General features: G+C 37.0%; 2 protein-coding genes across 3 annotated transcripts in view; one reads left to right on the forward strand and one right to left on the reverse strand.

Annotated features, from left to right (window-relative positions):
• TSR3 (TSR3 ribosome maturation factor) overlaps positions 1-1,206 on the forward strand; it is a 7,404-nt gene extending 6,198 nt beyond the window's left edge. The window contains exons 4-5 of the mRNA XM_072417727.1: positions 183-243; positions 900-1,206. Of these exons, the coding sequence (XP_072273828.1) occupies positions 183-243; positions 900-1,068 (230 nt within the window). The 3' untranslated portion in view covers positions 1,069-1,206. The remainder of the gene's footprint in view (positions 1-182; positions 244-899) is intronic.
• A 3,711-nt stretch (positions 1,207-4,917) lies between these two features.
• Positions 4,918-25,050, reverse strand: part of BAIAP3 (BAI1 associated protein 3) — a 167,329-nt gene continuing 147,196 nt past the window's right edge. For both annotated transcript variants that reach the window (XM_072417725.1, XM_072417726.1), the window contains exons 25-34: positions 24,775-24,990; positions 23,541-23,609; positions 20,764-20,843; positions 17,535-17,643; positions 14,652-14,723; positions 13,294-13,377; positions 12,202-12,322; positions 11,699-11,822; positions 10,157-10,362; positions 4,918-7,630 (exon numbers count right to left, since the gene is read on the reverse strand). In XM_072417725.1, coding sequence (XP_072273826.1) covers positions 7,530-7,630; positions 10,157-10,362; positions 11,699-11,822; positions 12,202-12,322; positions 13,294-13,377; positions 14,652-14,723; positions 17,535-17,643; positions 20,764-20,843; positions 23,541-23,609; positions 24,775-24,990 — 1,182 coding nt within the window. In that variant the 3' untranslated portion in view covers positions 4,918-7,529. The remainder of the gene's footprint in view (positions 7,631-10,156; positions 10,363-11,698; positions 11,823-12,201; positions 12,323-13,293; positions 13,378-14,651; positions 14,724-17,534; positions 17,644-20,763; positions 20,844-23,540; positions 23,610-24,774; positions 24,991-25,050) is intronic.

Raw genomic sequence — 25,050 nt, forward strand, 5'->3', positions numbered from 1 at the left:
TGACATCACCAAATCACAGGTTAACTTTTATACGTTTTGTGATACTGAACCAACTTATTCCCTTTTACATTTTGCTTTTTTTGTATAAGCCGGTCAATGACATGTTTTCATGCACATTGTTATTGCCACGGCCTAATCTTAACATGGACAGTTTATGGATTACTGTGAGTTCTGTCTTTCAGACCCCTTTGATGTTGAGTCTGGACGTGAATTTTGCAACCCCAACAGAGTCTGCCCTGGAAGGTAATGTCATTGCCTATCTTATCTTTCCTGATGCTGCTCATGTCCGTGTCCATTCTCTGTGATTAATCTTCTCCAAGTGATCAGAATCCAATGAGGATAGTTCCTAATAATGTAATAATTATGTAACCTTCGCTGCAGCCAATGATAATAATATTATATATTTTCATACTGCTGCCTCCAGAAAGATTGGATAGAAACAAGAACAAAGAGAATCCTGCCTAGGTGGACCATCATGTTCAGCCAGGTCATTTTACATCCTAGGTACATCCCGGGCTTAGGCAGATTTTCTCAGCTTGTAGCATCTGAATCAGGGAGAGTGGTCTCTGCACACAGAAGAGTTTTAGGACTCACTGGTGGGGGATTCCAAACATGGAGCTTATTGCCTCCTCTGTGTTTATTATGATGCTGTTGGTATTACTTTGCTACTATGCTGAGGCAACCTGCTGATATTAGAAGGGGGATTCTAGGACTCCCCACAGGTTTTCATTTGCTAGTGTGCTTGGAGCTACTGATTGATTGATTACCATTCATAATCAAATTAAATGGAGTCGAGCCTTTGTTCCAGAATTCAGAGTTATGTACTTTGGGAAGTTATGTTTGAATGCAGACAGTGAATTGTCTATAACTGTAGACCACAATTATTTTCCTGTTCACAGGATGAAGAAGGATGACGAGGAAGAGACCGATGAGGAAGATGACATCAGTGAGGAGGCAGATGATGACGATGATGAGTCTGATGAGGAAACTGAAGATGATGAAGTGGAAGAAGCAGCAGCTAGTAAGCCTGTGGTTTGGAAAGGAGTGAAAAAGAGACTGAGAGACTGAACAATGAGAATGCTTCAAATAAGTGAATGGTCAGGTTTGCGGCTTCACAAGGAGTCTTTTCTCATACAGCTTGTATGTTTTGTATAGTTTTTGCTACTTCCTGTATAAAATTAAATATATTGGATAATTTCAATAGGATTTGTTGTAACATTTTCTTTTACCAAGGGAGCATGGATATGCTTAGGGTGTCCATTGACTTGAGAAAGTTCAAACAACATTTTGGTGTTTGTAAAGATATTTACAAAATAAGTTGTAGATATCTGATTGCAGTGTTTTACAAATTGTGGGCCATGTGCTGTTTTCACTTCCCTGCACCTGTCAGTAAATATTTTTTTATAGGAATATATATTTGTAGCATGTATATGAACTCCTTGATCAAGAGCTTATCACTCCAGTTCCTGCTCCAGAACACTTTCATGGCTTCTACTTCAACCTGTTCACTGTTTCCAAGCCAAGGTTAATATTTGCTCCATTACTCTGAATATATCTGCTCATAGCTCTGAATGGTAACATTGAAGTCCAAACATTCTGGATTAATCTTTGGGATTTGTCATCACTTCCCTTCACCCGGGAGACTATTTGGTCTTGGTGGACATCAGAGATGTTTACATATATGGAACCATTTGTCCAGGTCGGTAATACTTTTCTGTGCTTGACTAAAAGTCCTCTGCACCTTTATTTCTAGCTTCTTCCCAGCTTGTCCTTTACCTTGGGTTTTCACCAATGTACTGGCTCCAGTATCGTGTCTCTCGGGTATCCTAGGAGTGGGCAACTTGGACATGTCCTCTTCAGGGACTGGTTGGGGAGGGCTTGGGTGGATCCGATTATCCAAATGTTGAAGAGGTTTGAATTGATAGTGAACCTCCAGAAATAGTCGCTGATGATGACTTCACTTGTGCATGGCTAAAACACTTGATCGAAGGGCCTGCAGGCATCCACAAACTTTTTGCTTGTACTGAAGGACAAGTGTATTCTGCTTGTATTTGGTCAGCCACAATTACCTGACCTGCACTTAACCTCCTTCTAAGCTGCATCTACCTGCTTCCAACTGATTTTTACATTACAGATGATTTGTATGGGGAGAGAAGCAGCTCTAGCAGAAAAATAGGCGGTAACAGATTCTTAAAGTGCTACTATCTCCTGTACATCGAGCACTGCAACACGAACAAGTGGAGTTGCTGGTAATCAAACAAAGAATATGATATGGCTATTGTAGGGTAGAAGACTGACTAAAAAATGCTTTTCACATTTTGTTCTTACAGAAAAAGAAAGCTTTTAACACAGCAGGTATGATCTTAAATGTGCCAGACATTGGCTACCCTATATATTAAAGATGTGGCAGTGAAGGACAATTGACTTGTATAAGCTATGCTTATAATATAACTGCACTTGTAAGTTACAGATATCCATTACCCCCACCTTATATCTAAGATGTAAATGGCTCTCCTCCTGTGTAAACCACTGAGCTGGTCTACTTTTAGCTCAAAAGTCTACCCAGCTATTATTACATGTTAATGCATGCGTAGTAGTGCAGCACCGAATTGTTTACATTGCAGTAAAAGAGCTAAGGTAGCAGCGGGCAGACTAAATATATCTACAAAATGGCACAGCGTTGATAGGGAATGACATTTACATTTTTTAAGTATGTGTAGGGAGCAAAACATACCTACATTTTACTTTTAAAGTCAAGTTGTCCATAAAAGAATTTTAAATGATAATCTAAATGCAGAATTTAACGAATGGTAAAAATCTCTTTTGTATATTTATGTATTTTGGTTTCTGGATGTTGAGGAGATAATAATGAGAGTGCCAACACTAATACCCACATTGGACATCAGCTTTCTGTGAGAACAGGTGGGTATGATTGAGAGGTGCATGACAAACGTCTGATGTCAATGTGGCATCATCTGCAGCTACACTGTTGTTGGTAGGTGGCAGAGAGCACTCCAGCATGAACATAGGTGAATCTACTGCTGATATTCATACCATTCATGTCTGCATGATGAACAGCCGGGTGAATAGAAGCCTGCGTTTTGTATAATTGCCATTGTTTGTATCCCTTCTGCTGATGTGGTTTGAACTGATGGAGCAGTAAAAGAGGAATTGCAGTGGATACATTTTTTTTATCTTCAGTTAGCCTGCTTTACACAAATATTTTTAAAATCTTCCCGCTCAGTGCCCTTCTTAAGGGACATAGCACTCATTTATTTATAAAAAAACATAAAAGTCTGCAGCCGTTCTGTTATATAGGAGTCACACATAACACATATTGACTTGCTGAGGAAAACAATAGGCATGGACTTGTCCATTTATTACTGACAATGGAGTGGGAACCCAGGACTTGCACATTATTATATAAAAAGTAGCAATAGTTGCTGATTCTATTATTGTATTTTGTTCTTTTTTTACTTTTCTTACAAAGACTTGGTAGGGTTCCTTTACAAAGTGTGACTACTGAACAATACTGAGCTCTGAGAGGGTAAGATGAGTGAGTTATCCTAATAGCATCCATTTACTATTCAACCAGGATAATATCATTTCAGTTTTGCAATTTGCAGCTTTAGTTGTCAGGGGATTAGGGATTTGTAGTAGACCTTTATGGTTCTTACATGTAGACAGGCCATGGAAATGTGTGCAGATCCTTTGTATTGTCTTCCCTCGCTCTGTTCCTCCACTGAAGCAAGATTAAATACTAAAAGAACATGCAACTTTACTGGGTGCCAGAGCATTACTTTTACAGTCATGTGGGGGGTTAGGGGTGAGAATCCCTAGTCAGGAGTAAGCCTTGGTTGCATGTATGTTCATAAAGATTGGAGGGAAATCCACTGGTAAACTCTCCTGGCATTGAGGTGGAAGCAGTGGAGATTGTACGTGTTAAAAACAAATTCTCTTATATGAATGGTAAGTGTATGACACTGCCTTCCCTTTATCTATCCATAGTATAACCACACACTGTATACCGTACCACCATAGGTACCATATACCCAAGGTCTATCAGGCTGAGTACATCTGCATGTGTAAAAGTATGTACACCCCAGGAAAGTATTTACTTTTTAAACAGGATAATGTTTGATCTTCATTCCCAGGTTTTCAAAGACTCATCAAAGATTTTATCAACAGAAAATCCTTGGACTAATTTTCCTGGGCTGCCCATTTCTGGACAGTCTGATCGTCATTAAAAATACACACAATGCTTATAATGGAGTGACCAAGTTTAAACCATTTGTTCCTCATTTTATATCATTTTCTATTGTCATTCATATGGCAAATATGAGTTTTCATTCATTATGATTATGAGTAAGAATACACAATGTCACTATAATGTATCCTCTGATGAAGTTCATCAGCTCTATCTGTAGGCATGGTTTGAATTGGGGCTGTGGAGATGAAGTTGCAGGCAATTATTGTGTACCTGTAGTCAAATGTGCCAACTCCAGCTGCACAGCTCTGGTTTGAATAAAGATTTTTTTATTGAAATATCCTAAAATATTGTAAATATTGTAGATCCAGGGTAGTAGTCTGACCTGGCCAAAGGTTTTTTTTTAATGGAACTTACCAAAAATAAAGCTTGGTAGGTGGGGTGGGGGGATATCAGCTGAGCTTTTACAGAAAGTGGAAATAACCTCAGCTTTGTGTTTCTTTGTATACTTAGTTGACATAGCACAGATTTGCTTCAAATTTAATTTGTGGAATAGGATGAAGGAGAAGAATATTTACACAGCACTGATATCTCTATTGGAGGTACATGTAACCTGACAGTCTGATGCCCCTGGGAAACTGGACATAACACACGATCAACCAGACAACACAAGCAAGACAGAACATTGCTTCCAAGAAAGACAGTTCATGGTAATTTCACATTTTATTTATTCAATGTAAAATACAAATATAAAACATTTGAATCCAACATGTAAAATGCTTTCATACAGATCTCTGGAAACATCATATAAGACATCTTCTACATTCACCTTACAGCAAGACCCAGATACCTAGAAAGGGTCAGGGTGTGACAGTTCATTCAAGGGAGGGCGACATTGTCTTCTAGCACGGATGTTCAATGTACTAGATCTCGTAGAGCGCAGTGTATAAATTAAGGACAGAGAATAACATCACAAGTGTGATTATAGAGTTACAGTTCTCAAAAGAGCTCATTTGTGCCACAGAGCAAAAAACTGGACACTACATTAACAGCTCAAGATTCATAAAAGCTCAATTATAAGAAATAAAAACTTACATTAAAACTATTAAAAACACTAAATAAACTATACAAGCCACTTAATCTTTTTTTCAAGCAGTCAGCAAACAAAAAATACAGACTCTATTCCATGGATAATCTGGAGTAAGCATAGATATGGATCTTGTGGGAAAATAAAAAATATTAGGCGTTTAAAATGTTTGCACCCAATGGAGGTGGCCATGTAAATTCTGCTGATTATGGTAATAAGGTTTTCACCTAATAAATACATAAATTGGCATTTTTCCCTTAATCTTGAAAGTGAACGTGTAAAATGCTCAGTAATCGTCTGAAAGACCCCTCACAGATCCCTGAAATTCCTGTTTCTGCAGATTTCAGGAACTCCATAATCCAGCACACATTAGCTGTGATTTGCCTACTGCCTGCCACAGTTCAGGGTATAAAATTCAGCACAACCTAAAGGATGGTGAGATATGGAGTGAGTGATGATGGGGGAAGTTCTTATTACAGGGTTATTCTAAAAAGTTAAATATTACTTTTCATTTACTTATGCTATATAAAAAGAACTCTATGCTTGAGATTCCCGGGCCTCCATACACATGGCTTAGGACCAAAGAAACACGATTTAAGATCCTCATTTATATCTATTCCCCTACAAACATTACTATGGTAGCATTTTATGACAGCTATGAAATATTCTGGAACATTTCCTAACATGTGGCAGTGATTGTGCTATAAAGCCCATCACTTTCCCTACCCCAAATCACCTTTCCTTGAGGAGCAGAAATGTCTTTATTTCTTTTTATCCTAAAGTTTTAAGGTCTTATGATTAATAAACTCATCCGACAGTGGGGTTACCCTTTACTGCATAGGTTAAGTGCTTGCTTAGCTCTAGGAAGGAGTTCAGGAAAGAGATTACTTACATTTTTGCCTGCTTTTCTGCAAGACTCCTCTTCCATGTGACCATTCCTCCGCAGCCTCATCCATAATCTGAAACTGACATCATAATCTACAATGCAGGATCTGCCAAGGTCCCATCCACAGCCCAGAGGTCGGATGCAATAGGAGCGACGCAAGACCCCGGGGTAGCCAAGGGATGAGCTAAACTTGCTCTTTATCCCCTCAGGATTTTTTTTTGTTCCAAAGTTCCTTTCCTGCTACTTGGGCAATGGAACATCTTTCTCTGTCTGTATATAAATACCAATAAATACATATGGGAAAAATGTTTCATGGTCCATGTATGGATGGCAGTAGTCCAAGTAGTCTGGTATTTATAAGGGATTATGATAGGAAAGGACTCCTCCATGTGAACGTTCCCCTGCAGCCTCATTCATAATCTGAAACTGACACTTAATGATGTCTACCGGTATTTATAAGGGTCAGTGAATGTCATACAGCATCCTACTGTGCACTTCACAGGTTGCCAAGCTCCCTTTCTTCCACACAAGGTTGTATCCTGTAGTCATATGTGCAGAATATGCTGGACTGGATTTGTTAGTAATAAAATATGTGATTACAAAGGAAGTGTGGCTGAGCCTGAAACACCATACTGGCTAATTATTTGGCATTCTGCGTGCTATAGACTCCAGCTGACACCAGAACCTCTCCTTGACAAGCACTGAAAATAGCAGAACTCAAAGTTATGACATTTTCAGGTAAAAAATCATTAGTCCTGTAATATTTTTCTTAGCTGCCCTTATCATGTAGGAATTGAACTTTTGGAAAATCTTCGGTAACATTTTTCAAAAGTATTACAATTGTAATTAAGGTGAGTATATTGGTCATTGTGTCAGTCAGTATCTCTCTAAAAATCTGTTATCTCTTCCCAAATGTTTCTATTACACATACGTTCAGCTTTGTGTAAATGATCCGTAGTGACCAGCAGATGGCAGTAAAGCCATGTAGTGTCAGGTTCACAGGCGACATGGTGTCATCATATTCTAGGTATCACTGTATTCCAGAATTTCCATCGAATAGACTTAAAAAAAAAAGTCCTTTACACTCAGCTGGTGTAACAGAAATGAATTCCATAATACACTGATTAATACAATATTCATCCAACACTTAATATGTAAAACTTTAGTTCTCATAAATAGACCAAAAACTTACCAACAGGTAACAAATAGAATTATATCAAACTCAAGCTTTATGTCTTCCCCTTCCAAAGGGGGCATTAGCACAATACAGCAAAACTGTGCTGCCTCCCCTGGCAGCTGAGGGGAACAATATGTACATCGGCGTGGTTTTCACAGTATAAATATTATTTTTAGTCATCTTCCATATACTTCTCCAGTTCTCGAAGTTTTTTCACAAAATCTTGTGCTTCTTTGTCCAGTCTTCCATCCAACATCTTCAAGATTGACTTCACTGAGCAAGAAAAACAAAGCTCATAATAATTATATATCACAACTTAAGTGAACCCGTGCTGTGTCTATAAAGAGATCAATTTAACCAATATCCCCAGCAGCACATACTCTGCTTTCTTTATCCCCCACCTTTACTTTACACACTTCATTTTATACATGGAAAAAAATAGAAAAAACAAAAGGGCTACCATAACCTGATATTATGTTTGTGAAGCCTACATGGAGAATCTCTCCCGTGATAAATCCCCTACTCAAGTCTATGGAGAAGAAGGGAAACTTATAATAGGTAATACTAATACATTGTACAATTAGGGGAATGACTTGTGTAGTGGGTAGCAGCTCACATTAGAAGCAAAAAGTTAGCAAGAGATTGATTTCATGAGATTTTAGCAGCAAGATTAAGCCGATATAATCGCCTGTGTAGCCCTAGCTAAGCCTAGTTTAGCCATGTTAAAGTGTTATCCCTACTCACTTAAAGCTAATACAAGAGCAATCTGTGAGCTGGCAGGTTCATTATTGCAGAAGAAGGTGGAAGATGTCCCTTCTGTAATAAAATACATTACTTTCCTCTTTGTGATCTTTTTGTGATCATTGTACATAGAGCTGTGCATGTGTGGGAGTTGCAGAAATCCAGAACCTGGAAGAGGACCTGGTAAAGATGACAGGGGGCTGAGCAAGGAGCAGTCAGGGTAAATACAAAAATTGGGATCAGGCAGGTAAGTTGATTATATTGCAAAAGGGACATCGCCTGCTCACAGTTTTTTTTATTGGATTTTTATATAAAATGAACAATAAAAGGTAGGGGTAGTTAACTTCCAGGCGGTCTGAATATTAAGTATTTTTAAATGTCAAAGTGGTACATTTAAAAAAAAAGTTGTTATTTTTATTTCCCACCTGGTCCCGCCTCCCAGCTGCATAGTCCTGTCTCCCAGCTGCACGCTCGCACGGCCTGGTCCGGTCGGCATCTGTGTCCCCAAAGTTCACACGACAGAGACGCAGATTACGGATGGGCATCGCCAGGCTACACAAATGCCAGAAGGGCATCGCAAGGGGAAGCAGATGCCAGGCATTGCTGGAGGATGCCGTTGGCACGTGGGGACCAGGTAAGCTTTAAAACTCCCTTGCAATTCCACCCCAAGTGTGGCTCTGGGTTACCGCTTTTGGTACTGAAAACTAACCCAGAGCCAAACTCAGGAATACCACCAAGGAGGTTAACACATAACATAAAATGTATGCCAGATGACAGTTGTGTGGAGATACAGTGGTGGTGGTGGTGGGGGTATATCAAGGCAAACATCATTATAACATCAAGGTCCATATATCTCCAACAGTTTGATGACAGTAAATGTCCATCACATAAAAAAGAAAGAAGGCAACCTGTAACATAGGGTCAAGAATATTATAACTAGCAAACACTTGTCAGGCAAGACATCCCTACCAGGGGACAACCTATAAAAAAACTACCATTAGGTAGAGGTAATGCTTAACAAAAAATGGAAAGGGTAAGGGTCAAGTGGGAAAATGGGGTGAGGTGGTGGGGGGAAGGGTAACTCTCGTGACCAGTTTGTTATCGTCGCATAGTATGCATCCCAATCATCCTAGACTTGCCTGCTCACAATTTCCCAATGATTGGGTTTAGTTCTGCTGTAAAACTACCAGCAAATCTGCTTTCCTAAATTATCAATGTAGTATGTAGAGCTGAACTTAAGGGAAAACATAGTAGTTCTGTAGTTTTCTTTACCCAAATCTGCTGTCCAGTGAACATCCTCTGTGGCTTTTCTGGTAATGGAGGCCAACCATTGCAGGGTTCTCCCCGTGCAGCTAACCAATGTTGTTACCATTACTTACACTGTGATAACCTGACACGGCATTGTGAGATTAGGAGACCCATTTTGAAATCTAGTGTGCAGCATACACATTACCAAGGAGTAACATGGGTGCTGCAAGAAGTACCACCCCTCTCTACAGATTAGAAGACAGAGGAACTGGGATGTAGTTTGCCACGTAACTACGATTTCAGGTAAAAAGTTAGGGATTTAAAATACCTGTTTCTAAATAAATAATTGGTGCTGTGAGAAGGATATTTTTTATATCCAAAGCTTTAAAATGGGAACAAATCAGGTAAGTGTATGCAATCATTGAAGTACCTGCTCCATATTCAAAGATTTGCTAGATTGACATTGTGGTAAAATTCACCCAGAGCATTCAATCCATCGGAGAGAAGCTCTATGTATATAAGGAGTATAAACCTGCATATATATTAAAATACACAACTTTTTGTGTGGCTACAGGCATTTCACATTGTTAAAATGTTACAGAGGACTGCTACCATCAACAAATTTGATATTGCCTGGACCTACAGCAAGATAAGTGCCCAGCCTTCAAGACTTCTTGCCATTTCCACCTGCAGGGGCTCTTATTGTACTGTGAACAATATTGCTATCCTTTAGGTTATTAAATTCATTACAATAGGCCAATCAAAATATCTTCATATAAGATATATATATATAAAATATAATATGCTTACCATTTGTTTTAGGTCTTGTTAACTTCAGTACAGTTGGCTGGACGTTTTTCACACCACCAGTGATATGTGGTCGGTTGAGTCCATAGATGACATTCATAGGAAGGACGGCCTCACCAGCAAAGTCATTTGTGGACAGCCAGTCGTGATCCATGACTGTAAAGACGATGCAGGCAGCTTTTCTTCGGCACTGCTCTGATGACACTGAACTGTGAAGAATAATTTTAGAAGGTACAGTATTATATCCTATACTCAGTATTAAGTACAAAGAATAGCAAGAGACTGCACCCAGCTTTATTTTCCAGGGCCCCGATAAAAAGCTGCTCTTGTTATCCATAGTAAACAATTATATTACATTCATTATTTCAGAGAATTATTGGAGGATGATATAATCTGATGGACTATATAAGTAATTATTCTTCAAACAATTTAAAGGAAATCTGTCAGGACAGATATATGGCAGCTGCCATTGGTGACATTTCAAAGAGCATGATGACCTGGAGCAAGTATGCAGTCAGTGAAGTGTTGGGCCATCTAATATATTGGTTCCTAGTCTGGACATCACTGGGTAGTAAAGCCAGGATTAGGGTGATGATAGCATGATAGTTCCGATTTTTCTATTCTTACACGTTTTCTTTTAAAAGGGCAAGCCCAGGCAAATAGCTATCATTAAGGTAACTGTCCATAGATGTTGTTTTTCTACGTTCAGCTTGTGTTCGTAATGCAAGTCATACACAGCTCAGCAGAATTCCATTGCCTTTAATTGAGCAGTGAACATTTATTGGCTGTGTCTGACCTGCTTTGTGCTGTGTTTCTATTAAGGTGCATCACGAATTGATGGCAAAGCAAGGTCAAACATTCTTTTCTTGTCACGTGCATAAAATTGCTTTTAAGTTGCTTTTTAAACACAACATTCGAAGAAAATGCCCAAGGACAAATACCATTAGATTAGTAATATATCTCTTAAATAAAAAAAATTATAAAAAATTAGATTTATTACAATCAAAATACGTTTCTCCTGTACACCAATACTAAAACTTTAACTCTCATCCAATCAATGTTCCCTCTCCCATCCCACTCTCAAAAGCCTTGATTTTGAGTCCCAAGAGTGCCCCCTACAGGTGAATGTAGCCACCATAGAACCAGAATTCTTAAATGGCAATCTAAAGGAATGCTTATTCGGCTGAACAGATTATAGTCTGATTTAGGATGCTGAACATATCTTAAGGGACTGTGGCTACAAAAGGAATTTTATCTCTAGGGTTTATAAAATATTAACCCAAATATTGTAAATATTCATGTAATGTTGCAAATATTGTAAATCCCACTGTTGCTGAGGACACCCTTTCCATACATTTATCTATTTGGCTCAATTAACCTAATATTCTGGGCTTGGTATACTAATAGGGTTAATATCTAAGATTCCCATGATCACAAGCCATGAATAAAATTGGCTGCACACTATAAGCTTTCAGACCATTTTCAAATTTAATATACTAATACATTGTTATTACATAGTAATACAAAAGTTAATCATCTACTCACAAATGAAATAACTCATCGTAGACTGGGTGTAAAGTTTTGGCTTTAACTTGAGTCCGCTGACCTTTCACCAGAGGGAAGATGTGATGGGGACAGAGCTCAATGATGACAAATGGGTCACTGAGACCTACAAAACAGAGGGTGAACTTTGAATATACAAAATAGAGATTTGTCAAAACAGAGATTTGGCTGGTGTAAGGCCTAGAGGACATGGAGAAGGCTATTATATTAGATAATCCATTACAGATGACATCAACTCATATGTCAACATAAAGTCTTCAATCCTCTAAGCAATGGTCTTTAAGCATATACCAGCACTTGGTTGTTGCAAGAACAGTACAAAGCATGTAGAAGTATGTATTCCTTTTACCAAAACAGGAGTTTTGTGTGAGGGGAGGAAACAGAAACAAACGGGGCTCCAGGTCTCATAAAGCCTGCTTTAGGTGTGCTTTAACTGTCTACTTCCCAGAAGATAGAAGTTACACTTTAAGGTACTTAAAACTCACCGTTTGCATCAAGTGCGATAAGATCTGCAGCGTGAAGCACTTCCACATAGAGTTTCTGCTCTGAGGTCTCATAATAGCACTTCACACTAATCCTTCCATATTTACTGTGCTCTGCTGACCTCTGGAAAGACATAACATTGTCCCATATGACCGTTAAAATACGAGAACCAGGTAGAAAGTTACCAATTGCTGAAATCAGACTGCTGCATGATACAAGTGATGCAAAGCCTTGGTAAGCTGAGCAGAACACAGCTGTAATACATAATCCTGGGATATGAGGCCAAATATTGACCAGACAGAGCTGACATGATCAGATAACCTGCGTTGTAATTGTTTGTTAAGTAAAAAAATATCTTTTAAGTGTTTTCAAACAGATGGTCAGATTATATGTGAGAAATTCCAGGCTGGTGCCCTAAAGAGACCCTGTCTCCACACCATTGATTTTCACAACAAACCTCCTAAAAAATTATATGTGCATTTCCCATATATTACTCATGATAATTGTAAAGCCTCCCTTGTATAAACATGACAATCTCTATATCATACAAGAAGTAAACAATCATTGTGAATCTATTCAGTCAATAGGAATTCAGAGTAATGAAATATGAATTGTATTTGGTTGCTGTAGCCATTTTTTACATTGCTATCGGCATTAGGCTAGGGCTACACTGGTGAGTGAATCTCTTAGCTACTGAGATTGTATTGTATGGCAATGAATGATATTTAAAAAAAATGATTATAAATAGGCATATACCAAATACACATGTGCAAGTCTTATTGAAAACATGTGGTCAGATGGCCCAAATAATTAATAATGGGTATGAATGGCAGTAAGACTGGCACTGGGATTCAGAATGTAGTCTCATCTTGCTACGGATAAAAATACCAGCAAAGCATCCGGAATGGAGCTGCTGCTAGAATCCTAATATGCTTAGCCATACCACCACAATCTGATTTTACTAAAGAGCTTCACAGAAACCTAGTGGTCATGTCTCTGGATCTATGGTATATCATTTGGTTGTGATTAGGGTTGGTTTATACAAACATAAATACATGTACAGTATATATAACAAATATTTCCAGCACAATTACCTGATCCTTTATGTTGTCCATGTAATATTTTTCAATGAGTTCACTTGTTGAACATTTATTTAAACGCAATTCTTCTTCCAAAAACTAAGAAATAAACAGCATATCCATTATTATCACAGGACTGAACAATGCAATCCATGAATATACATGTTACCAGCTGAATACATAACATTTTATTAAGTGTAAAATAAAATTTTGTGAACCCTTTTACATTTTCTATATTGACACAAATTTAATTTATCTGAAAGCATTTGGTTATAGTTTTGGATAGAGTGGTGAGTTTTGGCTTGTTAATTGCTGACTACTTCCCTTCTGGCTTGATCCGGCCATCTATTCATTCTGCTACCACATTCAACTGAACTAAAAGAAATTCTAGATTCTAAGTTGACACTGGAACAGGAATAACAATAAATCTCTAAAAGTTGATACTTATTCCAGTGATAGCATTCTAACTTGTTTCTTCCCACCTTTTTTGTTTGTGCAGGATGTGAAGGTAAATGGCCCCATGGAAACATTAAAAAATTACTTAAAAAATATCTTAAATTAAATCCTGTGCCCAGATAATGCACACGAAAGTATTTATTTATTGTGAAAACAAAGCTAAATAATTTACAAACAAGCCTTCATTCACCTCTGTATAAGCATTGTGGATAAATTCATTTTAAGGTGTCCAGCCAGGCGTTGTGTTTTCTTATGAGAACAGAAACTTGGCAGGGCTGCTAGTCCTCTAATGTAAAAAGCCATCTGAAACACAACTTTGTTGGAGTCTTTTTTGTGATTTTTGGTGATCTTTGAGAGTGGATAATACCACAATAAAAGCAGCTAGAGAGGTTATGGTTGGTTTGTTTTAAAGCTCATTTGTGATTTGTTAAGTATTTGTTAAACAGTCCATATCTGATCCCCGGTGTCTTATAACTTCTAATTATGATTTTTACAACAAAACTAATAATGATATCCTGATAAAAGTGTTTTTGGGGTCAAATCCGCAAAAAAACATAGCAAAGACTTGGAGCTTGAATAGGGCAAAGCTTTCATTCTCCTGGCAGCTGTGGGCAAATAAAAAGGAAACATGATTGGTAGCTACAGGGGACATGAATACATTTTTGTTCCTTTTTGACAGTAGCCCAGAAATATTACGACTTCTCCAGCAGAGCCTAAATATGTTCTTTTCTTTTCAAAGGTCTTTTAAAAGATATTCCAATATAATCACAGCTTTAGTAATATAGCTCTGATTTAAAAATAAAAGTTCTTGTCTGTATAACAGGAAAGATTTAAGTGAAGCTTCTTTTTAGTAAAAAGTGCAAATGCCTCCCCAGCCCTGACTAAGAAACCCGAAGATAGTAATTAGAGTCAATCACCCGATAATCTCCATTCCGCAGGGTGTCCAGTGGTAACCCCTGTCCTTCTGCGTGGAAAAAGTCTACAAGAGCCTGTCAGAAAGAGAGCACTCATTAGTAAGAAGGACTGTAAAGTGCTGTCAGTTTATTATACATTTCCGACAAGTACCCAGACTCCTCGACTGTAACATGAGACAAAGCGGTAACGTGGCAAATTATAGGAAATCACACTTAGCTGCTTATAAGAAACTATACTGAAGAGAAGCTGATTAGCGTCATACAGATTGTTTGTTTGTTTTCTTTTTGGAACAACAATTCAGACACGAATATTAATTACATGGAGCTTTTGACGCTGTTGATCTACCCTCCTTATGCTATTCCATATTTTGGCTGTTTCACCTCCCCATGGCCAGAGTATATTATAAGTGCTTTCAAAGAAACTTTCTGTGTCTTGGTCTATACTTACCACTGTGCTTATGTTTTCAGCTGACAGCATATAGCCAGGTATTTCACATTTTCCAGGAGACCATAATAAATTTCCTTCTAATTCTTTCTTGGAAGATTCATTTTGAAGCTGGTCTCTAGGATTTTGCAACCTTCTTAAGCTTAGGTTTCTTTACTCATGCTCACTGAAACAGCTGCATTATTTTTTTGTGGAAAATCATACTTTTCTTTTGAGGATGTCATCAGTGGCCACATCTTACAACTACAGAGGTTACAGAAAGGGCTTGATGACACTGGTAGACCATTAGCTTGGAAATAAATAAGATCTTCCCATGCATGGTTTCTGCATTGAGTGTGCAGAAAAAATTGGAGTTTGCAAAAAAAATTCCTGCAAATTATAATTTCAGCAGAAGACAGGACTTTACACTGGAGCGTAATAAGCCTGGAAATGGCATTAAGAAATTAGGTTTCTTGGATTTATTGTAGGTGAAATGAAGTTCCTTTTCCAGTGGCTGTTGTGGAATCCAGCAGAGTAGTAACGACCTCTATGTATGGCAGTTTATAAACAAGAGGTTTGAGAGTAGTAGTAGATATTGTACTATGGTATACTGAGTTACCAAAGTTATGTATCGAAGAGTTGCTTCCTCCAGCAGTTCCCTTTAGAAGATATAGAAGTTCTAACCCTCGTCATATTACCACCTATGCTAGTAATTTTAAAACATGACACATAAATGAGGATTTATGTGCAACAGTTATGCAAATGTAACTCCTAAACAGATTTCTTAGTGGCAGCAGTCATGACAGCTCGCTATCTGAGAATTTTTCCAGTTACACTAATTAGGATTTATTATTTGTTTGCAATATGCCTGAAGACAAGGCAGTGAAGAAGCAGCATTTAAAAAGTATGTTGACCATCTGGGTTACAGCAACACAACATCAGTATTACATTGCTCAATCATGTTTTCTACAGCTTCACAGCAGGTGAGAGGCCATTATATACACAATAGCTGAAACGGGCCATTTTCCTGGCTGGAAGTAATTGATTGGATAAACCTCTTCTAATACAAGGTCTAATTAGATTTATAGAAGATAAAGCTTAGCTATCCATTCACTTTACTTTCCCATCACAGCTATACTGATGGTGCTCTTAGAATGAGTTTTTTTCACATATTTGTTCCCCTCTTAGTTTTCCCAGATTCTCTCCCAGTAAGCACACAGAAAGAAAGAGGAATTCTTCGATGAATCAGCCTGCCCGTTTCTATACAACACTAGAAAATGATTGCTTGTAACTTTACTTCTTGTATTTTGTCCCTGGAGTTCACTTGTCAATACCCCAGAAAATGGAAATGGGCACAAATTAGGTAATCCAGCACAGCAGTATATTAATTCCATTGTGTCCAAAGATTGTCAGTAACTGATACACTGGTATGGGGTTTGGCATTGTCTTACCTAAAAATGCAATTCAGTAAGTTGTTGTGTATTTAAAGCTTCTGTTCCTTACACTAACTGACTCAAAGTATCACTATAGGAACAACCAGTGTGTGTTGTGTTAATAAATCTGTGCTCTTTTACCTATCCAAATTACCCATGCTATTGCCTAAGATGATTGTTCTTTCCAGGAAGTCAAAGTTCTGCATTAGGTAAACGATTGGTAAAGAGGCCAACTGTGCTGTGATGACCAATATGTTCTGGTCTGAGATCCATATTTATCTGTTAATAGCAGTCCTCCTGGGTAAACTTATACTCAGTTTTTTTATATCTGTGTCCTTGTTTGCCCATTGGTCACCTCACCAAATGAAAAATTCATTAAAAAGTTCAGGCAATTCAATAATAACACATGACAACCATTGCAATACTAGATCTATAATAGTTATTGTCCAGTTTTAGTACCGTTCACCAGTTAGAGGACAATTTAGTGAAGTAAGGGAAGGGACCAGGTGTAATTTATTATTGATAATGGAGGAAAGCTGAAACATTATGCACTTACTAAGTTAGACAATTGACTTTAGACACAATATTCCACCTTTTGCCATTTTTGCTTTTCTTACACCTCTTTCATGCATCTTTTATGCAAGGTACTAAGTTTTATTTTTGGTACTTTGCATTTATTAGTTTTTACTTTGAGATTTATAAATATAGGTATTTGCGAGCACAGTGTAGTAGAAAGTCAAGATTTGTACTATTTTATTAATAAGCTTGGAATGTAATAAAACAATCAGAATGAACATGAATTTCTGGATATTTGTTCAGATATGAGAATGTGATAACTAATTAGACAAATATTTGAAGCTTTTCTGATAATATTTTTTGGGAGGTGGATGTTAAATTCCAGTGTTTGTATTATGAGGTACAAATATTTGTGCCAGAATGAAAAGGAAAGTCTGATTGTCTTCTGTTAGCAATAACCAGAAAATGTATTCTTGTTTAATATTTAATAGTACATAATACTGAAAGATTTACCTCCAATGTGTAATAGAACCGTCCATAGAACTCCACTGAAACTCCTCTGTTTGAATCCACAGCATCAATAATAAATTTCAGCAGAAGCCACCAGAGAGCTTCAAGTACCCTGTAAAGAAAACAATGGCCATGTATAAAAAGATATATAACATCATTATATGCTGTGAAGTGCATGCCATACTCCCTGTAAATATGAATAAGGAGCATATTGTGAAATCATAATGTGCTGATTTTACAATGCCTAATATACATTAAGCCGTCACCACTTAAAAGATTTTTTCCTTAATGGCTACTTTATGGCAAATTCTGGTGTATGATGTACTCTGGTTTCTGCAGAGGTAGAACATATGTTGGTCCTTGGACAGTAATGTTAAATGCATACTTTAGTTGCTGACACTTGCAAAAAATGACTAAAACCAAGTTAAATACTCTGATTTACCACAACTAGTCAAGTAACAGCAACAGTATGAATGAAGTCCAGCTAACTTCTGAAAATTTAGAAAGGTTCAGCAACTGACATTAGGAGGAAGCCTTTAAAGAGCAATAAGGGATTTGTAGACTAAATAAGATTCTATGGGTACCCATAGAAGTCATAGAGTATATCTACCCTAGGACAGTCATGGGTACCCATAGCCTGTAATAGGGTAGATATACTCAATTCACTGTATCTATAGAAGAAGCCATGAGTGATCATCACACAGGCTGGGCTTCACACAAATCATCCTCTTTTCATCTCCACTAAATGGGAAGAATGGAGTAGTAAAATAAAACAGGGCATGACAATGATTTTTTATTTTTGGCAAAATGAACAAATAAATGATCTTGACCATGATATATGAAAACCAATACAGTCACATTATCAAGGACTAGTAAGTAGCTCTATATAAAATCTTGTTCTTTGTGTTCAGATCGTGTTCGGATGTTCTTTAGTCATAGTTGATGTTGCAAACTCCACCTATATCTAGGTGGAACATATAGGAAACATCCAATCTGGACGAGTTTTCTAATCTTGCCAAGCAAGTTGGATTAGTGTTGGCCACCATCAGTATGAGATGTGGGCGAAAAGTGACCCAGTGGGCGACTGGCATGACAAAGCTGTAGGCTGTTATGGAGCTAAGCTTTTAATGACCACACACAACTCCTTTACTTTGAATATTACTGCTGGGGCTAAGCACTATTCAATGATAAAAATGAAAAGCCCAATATATGCGCCCTTTAAATCAAGCATTCTGACCAATACTTCTTCTCTGTATCTCTTTTTCTCTGCACCCCTACACATTATTTTGTAAAATTTGTAACTGTCCCATAGGTGGTAAATTAAACCCCAACTGAAGTCACAATATTAAACTTTACTTGGAAACAAACACTATTTTTTTAGTATTATTTCTGTTTGTTACAAAGTTGCATAGAGTGTAGAGGGTCAACATATAACTGTTCAGGTCAAAATCCAAAATCCAATATAATTATCTATTATAATATTATCTTCATCTGCAGTACAACTTTGGGCTTTGTCAGTTGGGTAGAGGAATGTGCCAGGACAGAGAGCTGGATTGTGAGTACTGTAATTAGCATTTTGATCAAGAAAAAAAAAAGTATTTTAAGACACAAAAATGTAAAACTTCAAAATAGCTTTACAGTTAACAAAAGAAAACTAAAAAAAAAACTTTTTCTTGCGTCTATCATAATCACACAACACAAAACACATCAGAATGTGCTAATACTCTCTAACAAAAATGTTCTGCAAGTTTGTAAGTTTAAGATATCTGAACATATGTAAGACGCTTTCCATCTCACTAAAGCACAACTAAACGTTAGAATGTAGTTTTTGATATCTGTCTTTCAACGATTTTTTTTCATCAAACGCAAATAACATGGAATCCAAAGACTACAAATACAAGGCATTCCTCTGTACAAGGACACTTAAAGAATGTTCCTTTGTCTGAGAATGTTTTCTGTATTGAACAGAGAACAGAGAATGCACAGAACAGCTGTGTAAACAATATTGAGAACATTATAACATATAAAATCCTGATTGTATTGGAGACAATATATTTAATAATCAGAGACCAGCTGATCATGTCAGTGTAACCAGACCTATCTTTTAGGGGGACCACAGAAAACATTTTTTTTATAATTGTATTTGTTTTGTGGTATTTACTAATTTAGTTAGAGAAAGAGTAATGCATGGAAGAGAAGTAATTTTTGGACATCAAAGTAATATGGAAAGTTCTGGTCAATGAGATGGCATGAGGTCAGCTCATGTTTATTTCTTTATATGTATTAAAAAAAATCAACCTGGGACCACGGTGGTTGTCAACTTTTGGTCAACTCCACCTGCTCTTTTCTTCCAATGAGCACTAATATTGTAGAAACTGGGAAGGTCATTGATAAGACTGGATGGCTCAAAGATCTCTCTGCTACTCTAATATTTTTTTCTGATTTTAGTACAAAAAACATGTTCATATAAAATAATGTGATACATATACATAGTAAGTTGTAACAGACTGTTAGAGGCAACAAGGAAAAAAATAGGTTGCTGCAGAAGATTGGTGGGAAGTGGGTAAATGGGGGTGACGTGTGTTTGTGGAGGGAAGTGAAATTCATTATGGGCAGAGGTTAATATGCTAGAGCTAGAAAAGGTTTTTGGGGTAATTTATGGATGATTGTACTGTATGCAGGAGACAGTGTTGAGGGATTATGGATTGTATTGTTGTTGGCTGTGAGGGGATCAAAAGAGAGGTTATATGGGTAATCAATGTATGGGCTAAGTGTGGAGAAGTTATGGGGCAAGATATAAGCAGCATGGTTGACTTAGTGACTAGCACTCTTGCTTTTGCAGTTTCGAATCTCAGCCAGGACTCTATATGCAAGTAGTTTATATGTTCTCACCGTGTTTGCATGGGTTTTCTTCCACATACCAAGAACATGCAGTTAGGTTAATTTGCTTCCCTTCAAAATTGCCTTTAGTCTGTGTTATTGACATATGAATATGGTAGGGGCATTAAATTGTGAGCTCCATTGAGGGAAAGCTAGTGACATGACTATGGACTTTGTAAAGTGCTGCGTAATATTTGGGCGCTATAGTAATACAATATAATATTAATATAAGTTGTACAATGTCAGGTAAGGTTATGTAGGTATACGGATGTTGTTGGAGAGGGAGACATAAGGAAAATAAGGCAAGGATTTAGTTTTTACCTTAGATAGGTATACCATGTTCTTTTCTTACCTGTACAGGTTTTCTTTCACCAAGGTTTCACTCAGAATAATTAATTTGTCATCAAGATATTTCATGAGAGGAGACACAGCCTGAAACAGATTACACACCATATGTTAGTGATTAAAATGACAGATAAATTACGGATGTTTGAATGGATGAGCTGTAAAGTCCAAATTAATTATGATTATCATTATAATTATCCACGTATTTTTGAGTTCTCAGTAAACACGACAGCAATCACACTGTCAGCATGCAAAAAATACACCACAATACCCAACAAAGCAAAGCCTGGCATTGGATGGGTGACAGTTTATTGCTTGGGCTCTACTGTGTGTGCTGCTGTTTCTAGACTATCCGATTCCCTTAATAACTTGCTATAATGGGTATGATTTATAAAAACTGGAGAAAATGGAATTGTTTGTCTAGACTGTCCATCTGATTTCAGATTCCAGCTGTCATTTTGTGCCTCATTTGGAAAAGAAAAAAAGGAGAGAAAGAAAAAAAGAACAGCACCAGCATAGTATGTTTAAACTTTTTGTTAAAAAAAATGTTCACAGCAAATTGGCAGTATTGTATGAGAAAGGTGAACAGGTGAAATCAGTGGGGAATTCTGAGTCAAGGCTTTATGATCCTGGACAACAATGTGCCAGCTGTGCTTATATGGAGGCTCTGTACTCCTGAAGGTACAATAAGAAAAGATAGCTGGAGACCAATTTGCTTTTATTTTTATTTTTTTATAACAAATAAACAAAATGAAAATCCAAATAAAACTTAGTTTCTGGCCTTGGCTGCTGTAGGGAAAATATGTGTATTGTGTGTACAGTCCTAGGGATGCTGTGGTAGAAAATAAATCACTGGGGGATTGTGCACATAAGAGATCTTGAAAAATGTCAACAAAGTTTTAAGGAAGGATCTCAATCACCTAATTCCCCGTGCTGCCTCTCACGTCAGTGATATTATCAAAATAACCAGCTGTAAATATTTCTTTTACTATTTCATTCCACAAAACGGATATAAAACTCACATTTCATCAACTATTATACAGTATTTATATAGCACCATCATATTACGCAGTGCTGTACAAAGTCCATAGTTGTGTCACTTAATGTCCCTCAAAGGAGCTCACAATCTAATGTCCCTAACATAGTCATATGTCATTAAAGTAGTCTAAGGTCAATTTTAGGGGGAAGCCAATTAACCTCACTGCATGTTTTTGGGATGAAACCGGAGGAAACCCACACAAACACAGGGAGAACCTGCAAACTCCATGCATATAGTGGTCTGGCTGGGATTCAAACCTGGGACCTAGCGCTGCAAAGACCAGAGTGCTGACCCCTGAGCCACCGTGCTGCCCTTTTACTATATGTTATATGTGATATGTGATGTTATGGTGACCTTAGTGGACCTATTTGTTGGCATTTTTATTAACTTGTATGTTTTGTGACTATATTTGCAATTTTAAAATAAAAAGTGTGTTTTTAACATACCTATGCCAGGAACTCCCTACTTGTTCCTCCTTACCTAGATGGTCACGAAGGTTATTCCTTTTACTGCTCTATTTTAGGCATATGGGATTACTTAGACTTATTTTTAGACTTACTTAGTAGATCCATTATTGTATTCTATTTATTACAATTTAATTTCACTGTAGATCAAGGGTGTGACCCTTGATTTGCATATAATATTAGTAAAAAAACTTATTACTATCATTTCTAATTAATTACTAATTACTATCACTTCTCTTTATTATGTATTGTAACTATTTTATTTTTTATTATTGTTATTTTTTTTTTAAGCATAATTTTTACTTTTAATGTTTTTGTAGTGTTGAACAACAACACTTACAAAAAAATTAACAAGATATTGTTTTTTTTAATAATTTTGCAACGCTTTGTTTGATATATAACATTTTAGTATTGTTTTAAAAGGCACACTTTATACGCAGTAAAACTACTTTGTCTATTGATTCCATAAAGCAAAAAAAAAAATCAATAAATTATTTTTAATTGCTTATTCATTTAATAAATGGACATAATTAACAAACAGGTATGTAAATTGGTTTGACCACCTACAACACTTACTCATTACAGGGTGACCCCATAGTTGCCTATCAAGATAACAGTCAAGTAATATTTACAGCATAGCAATCCACAATAAAGAAGCTGCATATGAAGTGAATATATATAACTAGGTTTATTACTGCATAATTAAAATTAACTTAATCCCAATCACTAATATCTCATATTAGCTTTAACTTGCAAATATAATGTTAGAACTCTCTTCTAGAAGTTCTCCTTGTTGTTACACTGTTACATTTGGCCTGATTTATAAAACTTTTTATCAGTGAAGCTGGGTGATCCAACAACCCTGAAATGGATCTGGTTCAGGATTGAAAACATTTGCTAACAAATAGCAAATTCCTTTTAATAAATCCATTCCAGGTATGTTGGATCATCCAGATTCACTGATGAAAATGTATCGTCGCCAGCCTTGCAGAGCTTTAATAAATCGGCCCTATTGTGTTCTGATAGTAGCTAAAAAGAGGAAGCAGGAAATGAGCAGTGCTGATAACAACAAAGGAATAAAAAAAAGAAATGTAAAAATGTATCTTTATTAAAAGAAAGCAATAGTTTGTTATGCACAGTGCATTGGCAACATAAATGTCTCAGTTGGGGTTTACATCATGTAATGTAAGATTAGAAAACTGTACCAACAATGAGTAATCTATCCTGTGATCGCCCTACAAATAATTTCATAGAAACGTTATTGCTGGTTTGTATACGCACCTCATCATTTTGAATCGAGTCAGGAGACAAACTGATGTGTTGAATATATTTCTTGATATCACCGATCATCTGTAAGGGTAACACACAGCTTTTGTATATAAATGTAGATATTATACACATTTACACAATAGTTTATGTCATTGAGAGTGAAAGGGAATAATGAATTTGACACACGGATATATCATGATTGCAGTTGGTTATATCACATCACCTCATCTATCCTGAATTTTAACATCCAGACTGGGGAGCTGATGGGCCATGAAATGATACATTTATGGTAAACGTATAGTCAATCAAAATGCAGCTCATCTTTTCTATACCTTAAGGTGGAACTGATTGATTTGATTTATTGCTCTCTGCGTATTTGATTTTTTTTGTCTTGTCTTGGACTCAGTACAGGAAATGAAGCAACGTCTCCCAAATGGAGGATCTTACAAAATGAATTATTTATGTTTGTGTCCCCGTTGGAGACATTTTCCCTTCTGTCTCGGTACACATAAACTAAAGGAAAGGTAACCAAACACTAATAAATACTTAAAAACTATACCTACTCTTTTCACAAAAAGCCTGTAGTTCCACTTATCAGTGCAAGATCCTGGAAGAAGTCTGAATAGTACTTTAAATAATGATATAGCTCCAGGCCCCATTTTTGGATATTTATAGAAACATAATCAGAACTAGGTGCCATGGCTACATGACACTGAATGCACAGAACTACTCTAATCTAGAAATATAGTAGAAGCAAAAAGCTATCCCTTGCAGGAGTAATGACTAAACAGTTTTCTGAATAATATGTTTATGTGAAAAAGCTGATAAAAATGATTCCTTAGTAAATCTGGAAATTGCACATGCAAGTGTTGAGGGATAAAACACCTGGTGGTGATAACTGAAGAGCTGCAGGGGGAAATATTAAAATTCAAAGGGCAAGGATGGTCTATGGTGTAAAAGTCTGGTCAAATATGCACATGATGAAAAAATCACTAGTATTAGGATTGCTGATAGATCTGCCTTCACAAGTTGGAGTAGCACTGGCAGCACCCTGGACCAGTCCCATTCTCCTTGCCCGTCCCCCAGGTAATCATCACGCTCCTGTTGCCAACATTTCTACTTATTGCATTACTGCTTTCCATGTTGTAATAGCAAAATTCACCAAATGTATTCTAGCACTGCAAAAGCTACTTTGCTAAGAAGATACTGATCGTCATCATTGCCATTATCATCACAGGCACAATACCTTCTCGGTTAGGTGTGAGATCACGTTTTTGGCCTCTCTCTGCATGTCTATGTCAATGTTCTGCAGCTGTGTGCTCAGTGCTTTCTGCACTTGTTGTTTCCCATCCGATCCAGAAGAATGTTCCACTGCGGTTTCTAGAGATTTCCAGTCTAGGTCTTTCAGGACATTGCCCATGAATTTGCGCACATGTTCAATGTTGTTCAGGATAATGCATAGCTGATTACAAAAGTTAGGAGAAAAGGACAGATGAGATGCTTACAAACTGAAGGCAGTCTT

The sequence above is a fragment of the Pyxicephalus adspersus genome, chromosome 7 (genome assembly GCF_032062135.1).
Source record: "Pyxicephalus adspersus chromosome 7, UCB_Pads_2.0, whole genome shotgun sequence".
NCBI classification, from domain to species: Eukaryota; Metazoa; Chordata; class Amphibia; order Anura; family Pyxicephalidae; genus Pyxicephalus; species Pyxicephalus adspersus.